Source organism: Lontra canadensis, unplaced genomic scaffold (assembly GCF_010015895.1).
Source record: "Lontra canadensis isolate GAN:19392208 unplaced genomic scaffold, GSC_riverotter_1.0 scaffold1, whole genome shotgun sequence".
Taxonomy (NCBI): domain Eukaryota; kingdom Metazoa; phylum Chordata; class Mammalia; order Carnivora; family Mustelidae; genus Lontra; species Lontra canadensis.
Window position 1 is genome coordinate 60,574,598 of NW_022630995.1, and position 23,498 is coordinate 60,598,095.

At 42.8% G+C, this 23,498-nt stretch overlaps 1 protein-coding gene across 2 annotated transcripts in view; it reads left to right on the plus strand.

The window, feature by feature from the left end:
* CLNK (cytokine dependent hematopoietic cell linker) overlaps positions 1–23,498 on the plus strand; it is a 162,314-nt gene that overhangs the window by 109,241 nt on the left and 29,575 nt on the right. For both annotated transcript variants that reach the window (XM_032854983.1, XM_032854973.1), the window contains 5 exons: positions 2,428–2,473; positions 14,161–14,186; positions 14,389–14,408; positions 15,419–15,529; positions 22,589–22,616. In XM_032854983.1, the coding sequence (XP_032710874.1) occupies positions 2,428–2,473; positions 14,161–14,186; positions 14,389–14,408; positions 15,419–15,529; positions 22,589–22,616 (231 nt within the window). The remainder of the gene's footprint in view (positions 1–2,427; positions 2,474–14,160; positions 14,187–14,388; positions 14,409–15,418; positions 15,530–22,588; positions 22,617–23,498) is intronic.

Below are 23,498 nucleotides of genomic sequence, written 5' to 3' on the forward strand. Positions count from 1 at the left end.
TAAACCATCGATGACAGAGATCTTCAATAATCCTGACGAGAGGCCAGTTCCTACCTAGACTCCTTAGGTTGGCTACAACTGTCTTCGACCACTGAGCCTCTGCCCATCTTTTCATTTATTGAGCATTTGCTATGTACCAAGCACTGTGCTCAACAATGGGGATGAAAAATGAGCCAATGCCCAGAGTCTAATGGAAGAGTCTAATGGAAGTGTAATGTGAAGTGCTAAGACAGAGGTGAGAATGGTTCACAGAAGCTGCATCAATTACCCCAGCTAGAGGCTATTGAGAAGGCTTCTGGAAGAAACAGTGCAAAGCAGTCTTTGACGCATCATTGTATGGTCATCAGTGACCCTCATTAGGGACCATTTTGCCCCTAGGGGACAGCTGGCAATGTCCAAAGACAGGCTGGTTGTCAGGACCAGTTGGGGAGTGCTACTGACATCTACCGGTGAAGAACAGGGACATTGCTAAGAGTACTATAATGCTCAGGGCAGCCTCCACAGCAAGGAATTGTCCAGCCCCAACTTTCAATGGTGCTGAAGTTGAGAAATCTGTGTTATAATGTGCTATAAGGTGTTGTGAGCTCAGACCTCTGTGTCTCTGAGCTCTGAGTCCTTTAGAATCCAAGCTCTTATTCCTCTTTTTCCCTAATATTCCAGCATTGATGCAGACTTATAGTGGGCACGGATAAATATTTATCAGACAGAAAATGGGAGGAGCCCCCTTGGGAGGGGCAGAAAATATTCTCAGCCCTGGAATCCTATACTAACACCATCAGAGGGCACTTACTGTTTGGGAAGGTATAGGGCAAAGAAGTTCTTTCACACAAAAGGACCAAATGGATCCAAATGCCCAAAGACACCAAATTAATTTGGCTACCAAAGGGGAAAAGTGTGGGAATGCTGAGGAACCCCCATCCCTAAGATCCTAAGCACAATGGGTCCACCTGAGATAGAGACAAGAGAGAATCTCTACTGCTTCTATAATCAGGCTTGTGGTGAGAGGTGGACATAAGCCTTGAGAGACCCCATCTATAAGGCAGGCACACAGGGAAAGCTGAAAGTTGAAGGTACAACAGAACATTGAAAAACCCATCCAGCACCCCAACCTCCACAGAGTAACACTTAAGGAACTGGAAGTCGTGAAGGAGGCCATAGTGACAACAACATCCAAAGGACGCTCAACTCTTATTAGATTAATGGACCAGCAAAAGACCCACACACCTTCCAGGCATGTACAGTGGTCCCATATTCCACAGAGGAAAAGAACGAGACAGTGAACATCATAGGGTAATAAATAACAGGCTATTCAATGATCCTTCTCCCTCCCGCCATCCATCTTGTCTACCTCAACTTGATGCCAATGAAGAATAATGTTACAACCTGTACTTTCAGCGTTCTCTAGAAACATAGGAGATAGATGACAGAGAGATACAGAGATACAAAGAGACACAGAGACAGAGACATAAAAGAGTGATTATGTGGGCTCCGTTCCTTGGTCTACCATCTGAAAGCTGGAGCTCCAAGAAAGCCAGTGGTGTAAGTTCTAGTCTGAGTTGAAAAGGCCTGAGAACCAAGAGAATCAATGATGTAAATTTCAGTCTAGGGCAGAAGAACAATATTGCAGTTCAACACTCAAATACAGAGATAAAATTCTTCTTTCCTTTGCCTTTCTTATTCTATTCATCCCCAACAGATTAACTGATGCCCACCCACACTGGGGAGGGCCATCTGCCTTACTCAGTCTACTGACTCAAATGCCAATCTCATCTGGAAACACCTTCACAGACACACCCAGAAATGTTTAACCAATTATCTGGGAACTCTGTGGCCCTGTCAACTTGACACATAAAATTAACCATCATAGACCCCACTGCTGACCTAGGCTTAGAGGCTTTCAGAAACACTGGGCATCATTATGATATCTTCATTTTCTTCTCCACCCTCTTGTCTAGCAATTGTAGAGCCCCTAATGGTTGACCAGTGCCTTTAATAATATTAATAACGATAGCTAATAACTCTTAAGCTTTGTTGGTGCCATTCCCTGTTCTAGGCACCTTGCATGGTATGTCTCATGTAATCACCCCATCTTCATGATGTATCAGTACTTTTGTTACCATAATTTCACAAATGAGGAAATTGAGGCTCAGAAGTTTAAGTGACTTGCCACATTCTCAAACACAAGCATTTTTATGCCAAATACCATCCAAGGTCACTACAGTAGTCGTTGGCACAATGGTTCACACATTTACGTTTTTTTACGTATGTTAACTGACTGCCAACTATACACATATGGTGAGTCTCTAAGAATGATGCATCCAGGGACTTATGCCCTGACCCTGGGGAGTAACCCTACAGAATGGCAACACATTTGATGGTATCATAGTCACAACTGAAGAGCTAACGGTGCCACGTTGTCTTCCACAGGTGGGCAAACCCGTTTCCAAGGATTCCAGAAGCCAACATGTTAAAGGTAAAGTCAAGTCACAAAGTTTGAAACACAAGGATATGTCTTTGCTTCCAAGAAATCTGTTGGTGGTCACAGAGTATCTTTGTTGGTGGTCACAGGTTATCTTAATCAAGATGATGTATTGGACTGTCCTTCATGAAATAACGACTTTTGGAAAGGCTCTTACACATCTTATGCCTTTTTATCACCTTACCTTATTGATGAAGAAATTGATAGTGTAAATTCATATTCCATGGCTATGCAATTTCAGAAAGGAACGGCTTTGAGACATATGGATTGCATTAAATATATAACTAAGTTATTTCTCCAAGCATATCCCCAGTAAAATCACAAGATAGAAATCTAATTTTAAAATGTTGATTAATTCATATGAAAACAGATTTTGAAAGCTTTAGGCAAAGCAACTCAATTTGGAGATGAAGATACAGGTAGGAAGCTGAAAGGAAATAATCAATTTCAGTAGTGCTGGAAGCACACATGGAGGACAGCCAAAGAAATTTAATTGGATCATACACATTATAGCTCCTCTCATCATTTCCCCCATGCTCCATCTTCTCTCACAATGTCCAAATGGAAAAGATGGCAATGATTTACACTTCCCAGTACTTGAAACATATCAAATTTATCCTTTATGGGTCCAATGCTATATTCTCTAACCTATTATTAACATCGTATTTTCTTTCATGGGAAGGTGTAACAGCTAGGATCCTAATAGGAGACAGATGGCAAACACAAATTAGGATGACTTAAGGAAACTTATTTACAAAGGAACAATTTACTGAGGTGTGTGGGGTGTATGGCTGATGTGGGAACTGGGGCTAACAGCAGTAGAATTGTCGCCACCCCCAGCCCAAAGGAATGAGGGGACAGTTACAGAAAACCAGAGCACACCACCTTGAGAGGAGGGACACCAGCAGCCCCACTAAGTCTCATGGAGGGGAAGCCAAAGGAACACATACCCACCAACTTCCATCTCTAACCCACCTCTGAATTCCTACAGGGACTTTGCAATGACTGAACCCAACCAGAAACCAGAGGGCAGGGCGGTCAATATGTGGTCCATGCTGGTTGGTCCTCAGGGGTGGAGAGTGGAGTGGAGCAGAGGCAGATGGAGATGGTACAGGATGCAGGATCATCCAGGGGCACAGAGGAGATCCACACAACAGGAGGCATGGTGGAAGGAGCAACCAGAGTAGCCAAAACATAGGCTCTGCCCCTTTCCTGGCTGTGTGACCTTAAGTGATTCACCTAACCTTTCTGGGTCTCACTTTCCTCCTCTTTGAAGTATGAAATGGGCAGGGTTTTTATGATTACTCAATTCAGGAGCATTCACCGAGGCAGGAAATTATAGCTATTCTCAAACCTTCCTCCTCCCCCGTCTGCCTTCCTTCCATACCACCCTTAAACCTCCCCCAAAATAGGAGCTTCCAAATTGGTGCCTCTTTAGTCCTTAAAATGTCAGTACCTTCAATGTATACAGTACTTGATTCAGAGCTCTTCCCCATGAACTCATGTATTTTATGAGAACTCACATAACTCAAAGTGAATTATGTAGACCAAGTATTTTCAGATCTCTTGACAGAGAAAGGGACCTGGAGCACAGAGCGATCCCAGATGAGAGCATAATTGTTTGATACACGAATGTTCCATGTCATCCTAGAACTTTCACAGACACATGTTGAGAAATGAGTCCTGGAGAGAGAGAAGACAAAATGGACCTCACAATTCCTTCCTTTTTTATAGTTCACCATACACATCCAATTTCACTTCTTTGATTGCAGAAGCTTCTTTGACCATTATTCTACATTATCGACATGTCTGTTGGTCTATTAAGATGTTTCTAATCCCCATTCCAATATGCATGTTGGGGGAGCACTTCCCCCCACAACTCCAAGATGTCCTCAGGCACCAGCTATGTGTCTACAACTCAACCCAATCCTGATATTATCCACTCAGAAGTAGCATCAGATTACACAAGTTGAGGGCTCAGTCCACAAGCCTGTCCCCACTTCAGATGCCAGTCACAAGTCCAGATTGTCACCTGTGTTTCTGACAGGTGATAGATTGGAGGTCCCAGTGACACCCCTTTCTTAGGTTCCACTAATTTGCTAGAGAGGTCACAGAACTCAAAGCAACCTATTACTCATTAGATTACAGTTTATTATGAAAGGATGTAAGTCAGGAAAAGCCAAACAGAAGAAATGCACAGGATAAGGTATGTGAGAAAGGGTGTGGCACTCCCATACTTCCTTTATCTCCAACCCAAAACCTTTGAACCCCAATCTTTTCGGTTTTTATGGAGACTTCATTACATTGGCATAATTGATTAAATCACTGAGCATTAGCAAATGAATTCAATCTCAAGCTTCTCTCCCCTCCCTGGGATGAGTGTGGGAGGTAGAGAAAGTTCCAATTCTCTAGTCATATGGTGGGCTCTCCCCATCCTCCCAAAACCATTCTCAGATGCAGTCCAAAAGTCACCTCTTTAACATAAGAAGACACTTTTATAGTTTTCATCACTTAGGAAAATCCAAGTGATTTATGAACTCTGTGCCAGAATCCTGGAGATGAGGATCAAATATATATTTCTTATTATAAATCACAGTATCACAACTATCCATGCATATATTTATCTATGCTTTACCTGAGCTCACAAAGCTACTGGGGTGGTTAACAAAAACTTACATAGTAAAATGGAAGAAAATGAAAATAAAATCCTAAAGTGAATCTAGGTCTACTATAACATGAAGACAAAGATAAAATTCAGGACCCTCGGGTACACATCACTACACTCTATTAAAATTAAACCACTGGCTCACCTCCTCAGCTTTCTGGTAGTCTAAGCAAACAGGAGTTCATGCTTCTTAATGTGATATTAATTGCGCATAATGGAAAAGTAAACTAATTTCTAAGAAAGCACAACAAGGACATTTCTTTCAGAGTTATGTCAGTGCTGTCAATCTTGCAGTGAATGTAGGCTGGTATACGGGGACCATGGCTCCAAATACATGGCTGTTTTTCAAAAGGAGCCCCCCACTAGACTGCATACAGGATATCAGTGAAAGCAGAGTTCCCAGAATTGAGGCTTGTAGGGAGTAAGTGGAGGTTGCATGAGAAACTTCTGCAGTAAGAGTTACTCTCTTTACATCCTTTCTTCCTACATTTCCCTAATTGATGGTTCTCCATCACCCCTCAGAGCGCTAAGGAACCGCAGAGAGAAGGAAGCTCAAAGGGGTGAAATTAATATGAATACCCCCATTTTTAGGACCAGGCATCTTGCTGGAGAATGCTTGAATGATTTATGTGTTTATTACAAAATTCTGTATTTTTGATGGAAACACATTCTCAGATAATTTATTCATTCTCACAAAATGTCATGGAAAAAACATATCGGGTGGTTCAGCAATGACAGAATTTTATGGTGATGTTTTTCATCAAGTTGAGCAGTTATAGATTTATGTTAATGTACACTTCATGTCATTTTTCTTGCGATCGTATTCTGACATTATCTGGAAACTGTCAGATTTCAAGATCTTATCTTCCCTGAAACTTGGCTTTTTTAATTCTAAAAATGGGTGAAAGTTTATTTGGGGGCAAAGTATTTATATATAATACTAGTACAGCTTGTTTGTGATGAGCCATTAGCACTCACCACAAATCCAAAAAAAACTGTCTTTTTTTCAGAGAAGGATAGCTGTAATGTTCAAATATAGGGCAGCTTAGCTTCTTAATGCTGAGAATAAAGGATGTTAAAGCGAATTTCTCTTGGCCTCAGATGTGAACCAAGCACAGACTGTGAACCAATTTTCTCTGAGGTGACAAGCATACCATATGCAAGCATGAATTTATAACGAAATACAATATACTATCCAAGAAAAGAAAGAGAATTATGCACAGGTGACTGAACATGTACATCCAGAAACATGAGCTTGGTTGAAAAGAAGCAAAATAGAATTCCATATAATACCATCAAAAGGCCTTTCTTCTCATTTGCTTTTAGAGGAATTTGGATGCCAACAAAATTAGAATCAGAGATGAGTTTGAGTTAATCTGGTTTAACTCCCTCATTTTATGCAAGGAAATGTAGCAAGAGAAGTGGCTAGCTCAAGGTCACAGAGACCAGAGCGTAGACCAGAACCCAGGGTTTTGTCAACGATGGCAATGTTTCCAGAGTTTTGCTGTATTTGCTAGTACCTAAAATCCATTCTGCAAACTCCCCCTCCTGTTCCCTGTTATCCCACTCATCCAAACGCTGCAAGGTTTAGTGCTAGACATGAATTGATGGACGATACTGCCCCCTAGTGCCAGAATATGGCAACAAAAAATGTCGCAAAAATGATGGACTTCAGCATCCTTTGGATTTTATCTTAAACAAAAATAACAAGGCTTGGGTCACAGATTATCAGAAATAAATTTAAGATTACTCTCCTATAATCTTAGATTTAAATTTATTTCAGACACAACAAAATCTCAGAAATAGCTTAAAAGCAACAGAAGCAGGGATGCCTGAGTGGCTCAGTTGGTTAAGCGGCTGACTTCGGCTCAGGTCATGATCCCAGGGTCCTGGGATCGAGTGCTGCATTGGGCTCCTTGCTCAGTGGGTAGCCTGCTTCTCCCTCTGCCTCTGCCTGCTTGTGTTCTCTGTCTCTGACAAATAAATAAATCTTAAAAAAAAATCTTTCAAAACCACAGAGGCATTGATACAAGATTCAGTTCAAAGTTGATGTCATAAATTTATTATAACTGGCATAAATTTTATAAAAATCCCTCAGTAACAGGACTACAGGAAAGCATTTGCCTCTCCATCACATACACAGGAAAGAATAAGGCTCAGAGAAAAGGAAGGGTGTCTGATAACTGCTCGTTTTAACACATACGGTTTTCTGAAAGAGAAATGTAAAGTAGCCACAAATAAAGCAATTAAAAACAAGGGAGTTAGTACACTGTGTGATAACTGCTAGGGTAACAGGGCACTTTGTTTAAAATTACTTGTTCCAGGAATTGAATAGCATAAGACCTTACACCATGAAGAGCCCGCACTCTGGTCCAGTCAACTCTAAGTATTCTGGGAACTCAACAGAGTGCATACTTCATTCTGCCTGGGGGGGAGATCAGTGTCTCTCAGGAAGACTTCACAGAGCAAGGGGCATTGGTCTGAGGTGGGAGACAATGACCTCACGGGAAGTTAAACATGGTTTCTGATGCTTAGAAGTAGCTAGCATATGGTTGCATGAATGTGAAACCTGGGGACATGGAGCCCTGGATTCACATCCCAGCACTACTGCTTTCCAAATAAGAAAACTCCAAGGATCTTAACCTCTCCACATTAGTCTCCACATCTCTAAAGTGGGGGAGATACCAGCTACATCATACAATATCTGTCTTTTTAAAGGTAAGGACAAGTGAAAACATCACTGACTCACGGTGGACCCTCCACAGAGGCCTGCTGAACTGACCAGATTCACAGGGTTCTGGGCTCCCTCTGACCCTCCCTCTTTCTCCCTGACTCTCTCTCTAAGACTCTAAGAGAGTCTTCCTGAGTCTCTAAGCTAAAACCATTCATGCTTTATCCAGTCTGGTGTTCAGGGTACAAAATAAATCTTGTAGATGAATATGAAAAACAAGTTAGCCTCCTCAATCACAAGGATCAACGTTTATTCAACGTTGTTTTCCCTGTAGCAAACACATAGCATTGTGCTACACACATAGTGGATGCTTAGTAAATATTTATTCAATTAAATCTAAAATTTAGCCCATTTTAATAGTGTATTCAATAAGAATTGCCAGGAGTCACCGGAACACCTAGTGATGAACCTGTGACCCCCTAGTGGGGGTCATGCACCTGCACTAGGTGGGGGCCTGTGGAGGAGCAAGTCAAGAGGCCCATATTGCTTGCTTCTGGTCCCATTTCTTTCTCTGTCTCTAAATCTAGGCAAATGATATTCCCTCACTGGGCCTTAATATCCCATCTGCAGAAAGACAGCAGAACACAATGGTCTCTAGCATTTTGTGAATCTCTGGGTATTGTTCAGACACACAAACCCAACCACCCCACTGCCCATGTCAGCCCTGAAGTCTTAGTCCTTCATGTGCCCTGCCTGCCCTCCCACCCTCATTCCCTGAAACACCAGGTCAGGGAAGAAGAGCTTCCCCAGGCTTGTTTGAGGAAGGAGCTTCTGTCCTACATCCATCACTAATCCCAACACACAGCTGTCAATTACATGGTCAAGTGTGTGTTGATGTACATGCTCCTGCCACTGTACTGTCTCACCTGACTTGAGCAGTTGCTTAAGAGGGTGTGTCCCTCTCAAATTCATGGCTTCGCCTAACTTACTCTCTCCCTGCCCCACCCAAAGAATGGTGTCAGCAATTTATTGTCGGAATTAATTTCTGAATGCTTCAACGGACTTGGAGATGTTCCTCAAACAGGCCTTGTCAAATCTACATTACCCACTTGGATCATAAGTTTCTTCGTTAGGCTCTTCCATAATTAATCATCAGGACATGCAGTCCTAAAAGTCCCTGTCCATATATCCTAAAACTGTTAGACATGATAAATACTATAACTCGGCCCAGACTTTATCCATTTTTGTCCAGAGTTTATTTCTCTAATTACAGAACATTACACTGATGGTCTATTTCCGAAGTAATGATCTTCATGATCATGTTTCATAGATAAAGGGTATGGCATATATTGAACACAAATCAAATGGCAGCTAAGTGAAAAACAAGTATTATTTTATTTAATTCTAACCACATCCAAGGAACTATGCCTCATAATCTGCATTCTACAGACACAGAAACCAAAGCCCAGAGTGTTTCCCTAATTTTCCCGCGGTCACTCAGTAAGTGACAGAGGAGGGATTAGAATCCCATGTGAATGATTTCAAAGACCCCATTTGTTGCCATTCTGTTGTTCATTGTCCCTTCTATCAACAAACACATTCTTGGATCCCACATATCTTTGTCCCTCCATTTAAGTCACAGATGAGGACACTGAACCCCTGAGAGGACAAACCATCTGTGTTAAGTCACTCAGCTCACTAGTGGTAGCACCAGCACCAAATCACAAGCCCTGGTAAATGTCTGGAAACAGATCTCTTGGGGAAAAAAGTATGAGAACAGATTTGGAGAGCTGACACTATCCTACTTCCAGACTTACTGTAAAGGTCCGGTAATCAGGACAGTGCAATATTGGTGAAGCAACAGACAAATGCATCAGTAGAGCAGAATGGAGAGCCCAGAAATAGACCCACATATAGTCAGCTGATATCTGATAAGGCAGCAGAGGCAATCCAATGGAACAAAGATTGTCTTTCCAACAAATGGTGCTGGAACAACAGGACATCCTCTTGAAAGAAAGAAAGAAAGAAAGAAAGAAAGAAGCAAAGAAAGAAAGAAACCTAAACACAGACCTTACACCCTTTACGAAAACTTACTCAAAATGATCAGAGACCTAAATTAAAAATCAAAACTATAAAGCTCCTAGAAGATAACATAGGAGAAAACCTTGATGACCTTGAGTGTGGTGATGCCTTTCCAGACACAACACCAAAGGCACAATCCATGAAAGAAATCACTGATGAGTTGCACTTCCTGAAAATTACAAAGTTCTGCTCTGGGAAAGACAATGTGAACGGAATAAGAAGACAAGTCACGTTACCTGTAGAGAATATCTGCCAAACACACATCTGATAAAGGACTCTTGTCCAAAATAGGCAGAGAGCTCATAAAACTCAACAATTAAAAAACCAACAGTCCGATTAAAAAGTGGGCCAAAGACCTCAATAGACACATCACCAAAGTAGATATACAGATGGCAAAAACACGTATGGAAAGATGTTCCACATCACACATCATCAGGGGAGTACAGATTAAAACAATAATGAGATGCCACTACACACCTCGAAGAATGGCCAAAATCCAGAACACTGACAACACCAAATGTTGGCAAAGATGTGGAGCACCAGGAACTCTCATGCACTGCTGGTGGGAACGCAAAACAGCACAACCACTTGGAAGACAGTTTGGCAGTGTCAGATATAACGAAAGTGTGCGTGAAATAATTTATTTTTTGGTAATGGCTGTGTTTAACAACCACATTGCAAAATTCCTAAAGTTCAACAGCAAGCTTCATAAGCTGGACCAGCTGCTCCAACACAACCACAAGTGGGTCTTGTGATACTTTCTTCTCTGGAATGCTTTGCTTTAAGATCCCAGGAAGGTTGACAATTTCTTTGTGATTTCTCCCTAATAAGTCGTGGAGGTAACAGTCCAACCCTATCCATCAGATTCTACAGCCATGCTGTGCTCCCCTCACCACAGTACCTCCGAAGCAGCAATAAATTTTGCAGCGGAAGTGAAATCAATCTTGGTGCAGAACGGAGAGCAAATGAGGACACTCTGTGGGCAGATGGTGCTAATTACACAGATGGCCACCAGATGGCGAGCATGCCAGCCTCCTCCTCGTGAAACCCACTTGATTGAATTTCAAGAAGGGAAGGACCCCAGAGAACAAACGTTTGGGTCTTCTTATGTGACAGAGAGGGAACTTTTCCTAGCATTTGAGAATATTTGTGTGTACTTCACAAGGAGAGTAGATTGTCATTCCCCTTCTAGTTTTCCATCACACAATAATGCTAATAACTGGGTGTGCGCTACAAGCCATGTACTTGAAGGGCGTTCACCCATGTATTCCACCCACAAATTCCAGTGAAGTGTGAGTAACCATTTCTCACTTTTCCAGATGAGAAAACCGCTGTCCCTCAGCCCATTTGCTTATTTCATAAATATTTATTGAGCACCTGCTATGATCCTGCCCATAGTAAGTAGCAGAATCAAGATTCAAACTCCAGAAATATTGCTCTGTATCTCATCTTCTTCCATTATCCCAAATACTAGTACTTTATTAAACAACCCCCCAAAACAAAGCTGATTGGATATTATGAATTATCACAGCATGACATGCTACTTTGCCTATTTGATCCGGTTTTCTCGCTTGTAGGATTCTTGAAATTCACTCTTACCCACTAGTCTGTAGGATTTCAATTACCTAAACAACAAACAAGTGAAGCTCGACAGCAAAAATGACTACTAATAGACGTGTTTGATATAGCTGAAATCTCCGCTGCTGTTGACAATGATGCCAGATACAAAAGTTTTTAAATGGGGGGGAGGTAAGTGATGCCAGAGAAAATGTCATGCTATAATGAAGACACAGGATGTGTAAACAGTGTATCCAAAAGATGCACCGTGTTTAAGACAAAGCTCTTACTACAGCCTACAAGATGGCAAGCGATCTGGGCACTCCCCTACCTCTGCAACCACTACTCAAGCGGTACCTCCCTGTTGTTCATCTCACCTCAGGGCCTTTGCGCTGCTCTTCCCTCTGTCAGGAAACTCCTGTCCACACAGTCATATGATGGGCTCCCTCATGTTCCCTGGGTCTCCGTTCTCATCACCTAAACAGAGAGGCTTTCTGGGATCTGCCTAAAAAATAGTGCCCCTGTTCCCCATCTCCCCTGTGTGACAGATGGAGAACTCTTCATGTGCCTGCTCTCTCTATGGCCCAGCTTTCTTCCTCACTCTGTCACATTATTCTTTGGAGCACTTGTCATCACCTGTCTTTGTCATCATACACTTTTATTTGTTTTCTATGTCCTGCCACTGAAATGTAAATTACCTGGGAACAGCAACTTTTGTTTGGGTATTATATTGCCCAGCACCAGCATCAATAAATATATTACAAATGAATCCATGCCTGACATACACTACATGCTCAAAAATAAGTCCATGAATAAAAGGAAGATAGATGTCTTTTCCTGAGCTCAGTCACGGAAGCAATGGGATAGATATCTCTGAAACGATAAATGGAATGTTCCTACTGAATCCCAGATACTCAGTCTCTTTATTGCATTTTTTTCCCGATAGATTGAATTGATCTCCCATAGATACAGTGGTAGCTAAGAAGAGAGGCCTCTTAGAAAGCCGACATCTAGCTTCACAGGGAAAGTCATCAGTGTGAGCAGCGAGACAGTTCACCAGGGAGCTCTGAGGGTGAGGCCAGTGCACAACAAAGTGAGACGAAGTCAGTCTTGGGTCTTCTGACCTGGTGCCTTAAGAAGGCATCATGTGGTCTAAGCTCTTTGGAAATACTGTTGAAATAGCCAAAGATCTCCCATTAACTAGATTGCTGCTGCTGTTGTTGAAAGCCATCCCAGATCCTATTTTGTTTTTACAGTGCCAAGAACGTCTACAATTCCTGTTTGCCATCAGTGTTTGAATGTATGAGGAGAAATCCAGTCTATCTATTTAAAAAGTGTTTTCCAAAAACAAAAGATGAAGAACAATAATTTTGCTTACTCAAGTAATTATTTTAGACCCGGAAGAGCCCTTGAAATCATCCAAACAAGTGTTTGTTGTGTTGTGTGTGTTGTTCTGGGCTGGTTGGAATCTTCCCCAAAAGAAATCCGGAAGCAGATGGAATGAAGCCTCCTGTGACATGGGACAATGAGCCAGACACAAGTCCTCTAGCCCTCCTGTTCCTTATGAGCCCCTAGGGGAGCCCAGGGCACCCTTCAGAGCATGGTTAAAAACCACTGAGCCAGTGTGGCCTTGTTGCTCCACGCATAAGAAATGAAGCTCATGGAGGCCAGTAATCAGCCCAGGGTGAAGTCACCTCTGACAAGAGCCATGTTTTCCCACTGGCTCCTCCCACAGCCATATAAAACACCATTTAAGACACCACATCCACTCTTACGGATCAGTGAACTTTGCTTTCTCAACTTTGGTTTCTTTGCTTTTTCTGACCCCCCAGACTAACTTAATTAAATCTCCCATGTGTCCCTTTAATACCATGGCCTTCTTTCTGAAATTCTCAGAGATTTAATAGTGTTTTCAGTCTGCACTCTTTAGGTACAAGCCCTATGGCAACAAGGACAGTGTCTCACCCTCCTCACTGCGTCCCCAGATCCCAGACCTTGGCCTGTAAACCGAACAAACATAAGCACCTTGAGGGGAAGGCTGTGCTGTCTTTGTATCTCGCTACCTAATCCCATGCATAGCTCAGAGTAGAAGCCCATTAACTGTCCTTGAGTTGAATCCAACTGTGGAAATAAAACTACCTGAGACTCAGGAAATGCCCTCCTGACCTTCATTCAGGCTTTTCTAGGGTTTGGTGGTCTTAAGCAATTGTCCTACCTAGTTTGTCCTTACTTTGGTCTAAAATAAAAGTTGGATTTGGGAGTCTTAGAAAAGCCTTCCATCTGGAAAATTCTGTGATGCTATTTTCCTTTGCTCAGAAATGTCCAGTGAAGCGTGTTTGGCAGAAATGTGAAACAATGATATAACAGTAGAGATATATAAAGATTTTAATTCTAATCACAAATTAGTGGTCAAGAGCCGCACCTTGAGAGCCGTACCACATGCACTAAAGTCTTCTTTCTACCATTTTCCAGGTGACTAGAGGGTAACTTCCCCATACCTCAGTTGTCACTTCCAGAACAAAGGCCAGGATCAAATGAAATCACCTAACTAGAATTATTAGGTCCTGGGAACCTAAGATCTCAACAAAACTTAACTTGACATTATCACTAAGATTATTCAAATGGAAATTATTTCCATTCAAACATATGCAAAACTAGCTTGATGATATTTTCCATACACTCACTGCTCTCCCTCTTATGTTTCAGGAGACAGACCCACAAAGGGAAACAAGGTAAGAGAAATCATTAAAATGTGTTTGTCACCCACTCTTTATTTTAGAGGGATGTGGACAACGTAAAGACTTAGCACTTGAAAAGTGCATCCCAGATGTTTGGTTGGATTTGTCATTTCTATTTGTAAACCCCAAAATTATTAACCATTATTTCTGCTCAGAGAACAATAAATTTAATTTCTGATTCTCTTTCCTTCTGCAGACTCCTTTACCACCTCCTCGGTAAGACACCTAAAATAGAAATTGTATTTTGCTACACACTTAACTGATTAGTTCCAGAATTTGAAAAGCTCCAGAATTTAAAAAAGAAAAACATGAACCATTGATGTGGAGAAACTAAGATAAACTGACCAGTGAACAAGGCCGAACAAGCCAGCCACTCAATGTACCTTCACTCATCAATCCGTGATGTGTGCCCTGCGTCCTTCCCATCCTCTCCCATTTCTTCCCTCCGTTTAGTACAGAAACCCCCAGACATTACCGGCCCTACGAATTGCCTTCAGGAACTTGCAAGGGATAGGCCTATATTTATATGTGCACATAGATTTTTCTATCTAGTATGTATAGAAATACTACTGTTATTCTATTATACATATGCATGAAGGCGAGAGCCACAGCCTTGACTTCACAGGCTCCTGGTGAGTCGGTCACTGCTGTCCTACTCGGGGCCCTGAGAGGACCTCTGTTGCAGAGCGAAATACCCTTGCTGGTAACCTCTCATAGTTTCTTTTTCTGCCACACTGAAGGGAAGTGTCTTGAGCATGGACTATGTCTTTGCTCTCTGCATCCACAGCCTCCACCAATAGTGCCCGAAAGTCTTTATAAATGACTGAATGTCAAAATAAAAGGGTGCGTGAGACATTCACTGACTCTCAAACATGTTCCTAATTCTGGGGTGGTGGGGCATTTAAAGAGTTCGTGTCTTTCTCAGTCTCAGACAGATGGCATATTGGGAACTCTATGATGCCCTACAGAAAATGGCATCACCCCTTCTGGAAAAGAGAACAAGACCAAAGAGCATGTTGCAGGAAGGGAGCTCTAAGCTCATTAGGAGAATGACTATCGTACTCTGATAATTGCAGCTACCTAAAAAGGATCAGATCGCTCTGTCAAGCAGCCAGCACCCCAAAATGGACTCCCCACCCAAAGCTGGGGACACGGAGGGCAGGGCTGGCTGAGCAGACTCCTGCCCAGCAAACCTTCTCAGACTCTCACTGCAACTCTTCCCACAGGCCACTTGCCACTCTTCCAAAGAAGTACCAGCCCTTGCCCCCACAGCCGGAGAGTAGCTGGTCGCCCCTCCCTCAGAGGCTCAGCCTCCCCAACGTCCAGAAAGGACCCAGGTGACAGTTTTGGTGTTGTTGCTGGTGAAATGTCCAGGGAGGCTGGTGGGCTCCGGAGGGTGAGGGGGACTTGGGAAGGAGGAGCCAATGATGCCTGGAGGGAAAATACTCTTAGAAAACTGTTCTTTGATTCCTTAACAGAAAGTATACCTTCTTGGGGTGCCTGGGTGGCTCAGTTGTTTGGGTATCTGCTTTCAGTTCAGGTCATGATCTCAGGGTCCTGGGATCGAGTCCAGCATCAGGCTCCCTGCTCAGTGGAGAACCTGCCTCTCCCTCTTCCTCTGCCTGCTGCTCCCCCTGCTTGCGCTCTCTCTCTCTGTCAAATACATAAATAAACTCGTGAAAGAAAGAAAGAAAGAAAGAAAGAAAGAAAGAAAGAAAGAAAACACATCTTCTTTGTAATAAAATGAGTTATTGAAACAAAGGCTCACTTGAGACCTGAATTGTTGTTGAATAAAATGTTAAGTGCCAGAAAGGAATCAGGACTTGTTATGTAAAAACTGAAAGGGGATTCAGGCTATTTGCAGACCAGTACTGTCCCTCAGCTTCTCACCACCCACCCCAGCTGTGGGAATATTACCCCATAGAAAAACCCATTTGTTAGAAACGTTATTGCCATTTTGACAAATAATTAAAAAGGCAAGTCTCTGGCATTAAGCTGACGACAGAGTCCCACTTCCAAATGTGTGGGGCATCAGGCAGCCAGCAACAATCGCAAAATGTAACAAAGGAGAATAGGAGCTTTTCTTTCCCCAAGAGAGTTTGGATTTGCAAAATTTCCTCACTTTAGAAGTCAGAACAGAGATGAACATTTCTCTCTCGTTCCTGCATGGAATGAATGATGCTTTCCTACTGCAAGCTTGAATCAGCAGGTTGGAGCACGAGGCATCACTTAGTAAGCATTTTTCGTAGATAACAGAAATTCAAAATATCAGGCACATTTTGAGATTCTTTGGAGAACCCAGTCAGCACTGGTTCTGATGGCGAATGCCAATGAGCCTAAAATACCATTTCCACCTTATTTTTCTGGCCAATGTCTCTTCCTCTGTTCATCCTTTGAAGCCCCACACAAACACACCTCCTCCCCTGGAGGAACATCCCTCATTCTCTGCCCAGCGCCATTTCCCTTCGTCTGCTGGTTTCTCCACTGGCCTTGCAGTGTGGGAAGGGACGCAAGCCCTCAGGTGTCAATTCCAGCTGCCCCAGTTGAAATTCAGGTGATCTTTCTTATGAAATGGAAGATAGGGGGCAGCAGTTCTCGGCTGGAGGTGACTCTGGCCTCGGGGAAATTGGCAGTATCCAGAGACATATTTTGTTGTGACGGGTCGGGTGGTGGGAATGCTCCTGGCATCTGGTGGGTAGAGGTCAGATATGCCACCAAACACCCTGCAGTGTATGGGCCATCCCTGTGACAAAGGATAACGAACCCTCCAAGGTCCATAGTGCAGAGGTTGAGGACCTGCTTTAGAGCAAATAACTAATCTTCACCCAGCCCTCATCTTCCTGGGCTGTAAAGTGAGGATGACAGTAATACCTATCACCTACCTCATGGATTCATGTGAGAATTACACAAGACAAATCATGACAAGCGTTCAACACTGCCCACCTAGGACATAGCTGTGACCTTGAGCCTGCTCCTGTTGGTGCCTTTGCCCATCCCCCACTCCATATAATTATCTGGATACAAGTCTGTTCCACCCAAAAAGTGGGGACTGACTCATTTCAGTGTGCATAGTTCCCAGCACAGGGTCTGCCTGGCACATAGTACACCTTTGATAAATCTGTATTTCCTTCTGCCATTTCCAGAGGGTCCTAGCCAGACTAGGAGTCACCAAATTTGCTCTATTTTGATTTCTAGTTTCAAAGCACGAGAGACAGGGAGGCAACAACAGCCAACAATAGACCATCAAACCCATGAAGTGATGTCATCAGCATTGGAAACGTGAAATGTATCATCCTGGACCCTACTGACAAATAGTCTAATACATCCAGAACTGGTCAAAACTCGGAGAGCAAAGAGGCAGAACATAGGATGAATAAAACATCAGAGCGGATGAGGTTGTTCGGTATGGAGGGAAAAAAGAGGATCTTCTCTTCCTTCAGTGTCTTTATGCCAGAAAGCAGAACTGGGTTTGGATCCCAGCTGAGCCACTTCTGGCTACATGATCTCATAAAGCTCTCAAACACTTCAGAGTTTCCATGTTGGTGAGAACAGTGTAATCGTCCCCACGTGACAAGAGTGGCAGTGATCTCTCTAGAGTGCCTAGGAGAGTATCACAGCACAGGAAAGAAAGAGAAACACCTGGACATCATTTCCCATCTCTACCCGACAGAATTAGGCACCCATGACCCTATTTTCTCTCGAAATACAGACTCTATATCCTAGTACAATGTTCCTCATTTTGGCTTTACATTAAAATAATTAGGAAAGCTTTTTTAAAAAGTCCTATTCCCGGGGCACCTGGGTGGCTCAGCGGGTTGAGGCCTCTGCCTTCGGCTCGGGTCGTGGTCCCAGGGTCTTGGGATCGAGCCCCACATTGGGCTCTCTGCTCAGCGGGGAGCCTGCTTCCTCCTCTCTCTCTGCCTGCCTATCTGCCTACTTGTGATTTCTCTCTCTGTCTGTCAAATAAATGAATAAAATCTTTAAAAAAAAAAAAAAAAAAAGTCCTATTCCCCAGGATCTGCGTTATCACTCAGAGAGGGGAGAAGCAGTCATCACTGTCTTTTAATGCTCCCCCGGGGGCAATCTGATACTCAGCCAGGGCTAAGGGCCCAGAGGAAGCCAGGTTCTGGGAATCTATCTGTCAGTAAAGCTTTGATGGTCTTTCAGCCGTTCCTACATATGCTCCAGCTTCCAGGGTATAAAATAATACTCCTTGATCTGAAAATGAGTTCCTCTGCAGTCTGGATCACTTCAACCTATCATGCAGCCAATGCCATGGTGTTGGAGTCTCTACAAGTTCTGCATCCTCTTGAGTTTCTGCAGCCAGAGCTAAATTTGTTTAATCACTTTTAGATGTGACGAGAACTGGCTGGGTCTCTTCACCATCAACCCCTCCAGAGTGTTATGACATCCCATCTCACTGTATCCTTCTAAAAGATGGTTTTCTAAAGGCTCAGTCCTCTAAAGTATGGTTTTTGAAAGCTCACTGGCTGGTTCACAGTAGGTGCCTCATAAAAATCACTTCCTTACCCCTTGTGCACGTAGGTCACTAAGATTCACAGAGGTTAGGTGACTTGGTCAAAGTTATAGGGCTGCTGCAGGACTATGGAGAGGTCAAAAACATGCAGAGCCTGTGTGAGACACTGGGAATATCACCATGAATAAGAAAGAGTTTTGCCGTAAAAGGAGAGCTTCCAAATTCATTTGAGTTGGGTGCCATATTGGGAGTCAGATGGCCATTACTAATGACCCACATGTTGCTTGTCAACAACCCCAGGAGGCTGTGGCAAGGTTCACTTTCTCTGAAAACAGAAGGGACACTGGAGAGCTGAACTACTCTAGCCCGCACAGGAAGGCTAGTACCCACTCCCCTCCTACCAGCTGCTCCATGGGCGCTCGGAGGTGGACGGCCCTCCATCAAGAGAGGCTGCAATTTACATGTGGTAATCCACCACAGTCACTGACAGCAGCTGCAGCCCTTTACAATGGACTCTGCTCTCCTGACAGTGAATGTGGGTCTGTTTATTGCTGCAACCATTTGTCTCCGCCATCTCGGCCAGTCTCTACTTGAAAGCTAGGTCTTGGCTTCACAAAACGATTGCTGAATCGAAGCACTTCAGTTCATGAAAATGCCACTTAAATCCTTCACTGACGACTGAAAACTAGAGAATTTCGAAGTCTGGGGAATGTTCGTTGGGCGTTCTCAACCATTCATGTACCATTATTATGATTTTTATCATATCCAGGTACTTCATATTTTTGGATCAGCTCATTTTTTTAAAGTAAGGAAATTCATTTAAAGGGGAACATCATTAGCATAACTACAACACAGACAGTTTCAGACCCAAACTTTGAGCCTGTGGCATTTTTTCTCTCTTGAAAGGGAAGACAAATAAAATGCAAGAGCAATATTTAGATAAAGTCACCACCACATGGAGACTCTCTCTTTGACATAATTAGAAAGAGATTAAAAAGGGAGTAACTTTCCCACTAACCCTTATAATTTGAATACCATGGCACGTGCACCAAATAAAAGCATCCGGAGTAATCATCAGAGTAACGACATTTGGGGAGCTCTTGTTACACAATGGGTCCACTCTGGGGTCTTTCAGTTGCTTGACCTCATGCAGTTCCACAACCACACTGTGCAGAAAACAGTATCACAATCCCCAGTTTTCTGAGTGGGACACAGAAATGCAGAGAGGTCATGAGCCATGACGTCTCCCTGCAGCTTCAGCAAAATCCAACCCCACGCTGCAGGGTTTGGCCAAAATGTAATTTACAGAAGGTAACTGCTATTTAACCAACAAAACACCTGTCTGCCCAGCTACGGTTTTCCCTTTTCAACCAGCAAAGCTGGCACCACCTCAGTTCAAGCCATCTCAGGGACAAAAATGTACATTCTGATGATTTGGGAAGTGAAAACAACAAAAACAACAAAAATCCATGGAGATATTGAGAAACCAGAGTCCTTGAAAGAGAGAGGAAGCATTGATTACCAAGAAGCATACAAATTTGCATGGGAATGGGTACTTACAGGAAATACTGATTTTAGAATGTGACTTTAATTATTACTATTATAGTGCTGCAAGATATCACCATTGGGGAAAACTGGATGAGTGCACACAGGATCCCTCTGTATAAGTTCTTATACGAGCATGAGACCTACAATTATCTCGGAACGAAAGTTTCATTTAAAAGAAAGTGTTTAATGGATGCAGATGGAAGGTGTTATTTTCTTCCAAATAACTTTCACGTATATTATTTCATGAGAACCTTAATCAACCCTCTTCATTTCTGTGTGGGTTTACCCATTTTACAGGTGGGAAAACCAAGCTTCAGAGAAGGGACTTCACTTCCAGAGGATGAGGGAGCTCACAGATGACAGCACAAGGATTCAAACCCAGTTTATGTAAAACTCAGCAAAATCTAAGGGAGGCTCAAGAAGCGTTATTTTTACAGTAAGATGGATTATCCTCAAATACACACAGAGCACATATTATGAACAGGAAAGACATGGGGAAGCTTATTCCTGCCATGTAAGTGGTGACCACGGCTTATGGCCGTCTCCAAAACAGAACACAGGACCACTTACACGAGATGAAAGATGCTCATAGGGAGGTGGCATGGTGCCATTGGGGTGGGCAGACAGGTCCCCACCCTGGTCTGCATTTTGTGAGGGTGCAGGTCTCCCCCAAACACCCCCAACCACCACCAAAGCCAGATGACTTCATTTTATAGGTAAAGGGAGCAACTAACTTGGGAAGTCTTGTCAACAGAGGCATTCCCAGGTCCGGAGACGTTGTCATGTACAGAAAACGCTCCTACTACTGCTTGGGTTATCACGTAAAAATCCATTTTTTAATGCTACTGCTTCCAAAGCCTAGCTTTCCTGAAGCTTCCCATTTCCATCGATCAAGTATAATACTTATTTATAAATCAGGCAATTTTATCTAGACAGAAGGACACTCTGTCACACTGCATAGGTTAAGGAACCTTAGACAATAAGACTTATTTACAAACTCAGTTAAATCTTAAACATCTGAAATACCTGTATACATCTAACTTTAAACCCTAATGAGCAAAACTTACTTTAACAACTTTTATAAATCTAATAAGGTAAATAGAGAAATCTAGACAAATTCAAGTTCTCTCAAACAGTTTGCAATCTTTATAAATGGAGTTGAACACAACTTAACTCTTGGAACTTAAAATCACAAGTCTAAAATCAATTGCACATCTTAAATTGAAGCCACATGGCCAAACGGTCAGTAATCCTAAAATGCCAGAGTCTCTTAAACATTAAAAACAAAAATTAGCCTCAACTTAACCCGAATAATTAATACTATGGGTGTCTGTTCAACTTTATTACTTCTGATCCTATCTCTTTTTCTTCCCATTTGCCCCATTGAAAGGGGGAGGCATGGGGTAGAGGTACCATCTCTGATGGGCTGATGAACTGGTTACAAAACACGGCCCTCACTCCACTTGCCTGCTGCTTGGTTGTCTGAGAACAGGATACAGCATCTGAGCGCTGTGTGCTCCTGGGCTCATCTCCGTCTCTCTAGATCAACTGTTGCCTTCTGAGGCTGGTGTTGTTGCCTCAACCTCTCCACATTCCCTCAGGACCAGGCTCTCACTGGCAGACCCAGGCAGACAGAATGTGCCTGTCACTCCTCATCGGCCTTTGACCACATCCCAGCAGCAGTACCCACGGAGTGCCCCCCATTGTCATCCTTACTGCTAGCAATCCTAAATGAATGCTCCTGTGGCCATTTCACAGATGAGAAAGACAAGGTTCAGAGAGGTGAACTGCCTGAATTGTCAGTATCCATGAAAGGCTTGCTAGCTCTTCCGAGACGTGCCCAGGGCGCACATCAACACACCGTGCTTTGAGTTCGTTCCCCATCATCCATTCCATGGTATGTCTCAGTCTCCCTCATGGAAGCATCCTTCCTCTAACCCACACCTTCCTGGGATCCCGCTGTACCCTACAACGTCACACTTAAGACTCTACATTTCCTCAAAACAAAACACTCAGAGTTTCGCAATCAAGATAATAGCAGGTCTGACTACGCTAATGAAACCCAACATGGAAAACCAAATGTGAGGAGAAATGATGGCGTTACTGAAATTTTCCAAAAATGAGAAGCTAGTTTATTCATGTCCTTTCTGTCACCACCTTTTGTATTCCCTCATAACTTCTGCTTCTTAGAAAATTATGAGAGAAATAACCTGGCTTTCACTTTAAAGAACAGTGATGAATATCACACTGGACCATGGGCTGTTAATTTGGCAATGAAAATGCAGTCAAAGGTTTTTAAGGGCTCAGAGTGATTTTATCTTGATCATTATGAACTGTATTTTATGTAACACCATATTTCTTTTCCTTACAGGCAGATAAGCTTAAAGGACTTAAGTGAGGTAAGTGGTAATTTTGTCCTCAGAAACAAAGAAGGGATTTCTGTGCATTCATGTCTGTGATGGGCAAGACACCATTTGATTCAGAGACTTTATCACAATTAATTTTCATAACGGCTATACTCAAATGTATTAATATCTCTACTCTAAAGATGAGAAAACTAAAGTAAAACAAGTGAAGGTCCAGATCTGAGACCAAGGTCTTATTTTGTGACCTGAAGATACTCAGAGTTCACTAGTCCAGTGAAGAGCATCCCAGTTTCCACAGAAGACATAAAGCTTCCACCAATGACCTCCAGTCTTCAGCCTTCCAGAAATAAGATGTTGGAAATGGTACTATACCTTACCATTTGTTCTTCAAACGAAAGACAAGACGGCTCAGTACAAAACATTTTAAATACAGACCACACAGACCTGGATTGGAATACACACAAAACCCCACGGCCACAAAATAGAGAGAGATAATACTTCTTTGCAAGGTTGTTGTGAAAAAGTTAAAATAAGTCAAAGAAAGTGCATAATGACCAAGTGAGCTGTAGAAGCTCAATAAACAGCAGGGAAGTCAGGTATCATGGAGCTGCCTTAGAGCCCTTCCACACTCAGCTCCTTAACTCCCAATGAGGAAATGATGGGTCCGCTGTGATGGATGGAAAGCCACTGTCCAACAGATAGAGTAGCCTCACCTCATTCCCACTGGCTTCCTAAGGAGCATGGTTCTTGTTTTAGTATTTTGACTATGCTTTTACATCTGGAAAGCATAGGTTAATCTATTTTCTTTCTTTCTTTTGTTCTGTCTGTCCATCTCTCCTTTCTTAGTTGGTTTTATGAGAATGCTAATATCAAGTCACACTTCTCACTTGTCACTAAATAAGACACTTACTACTT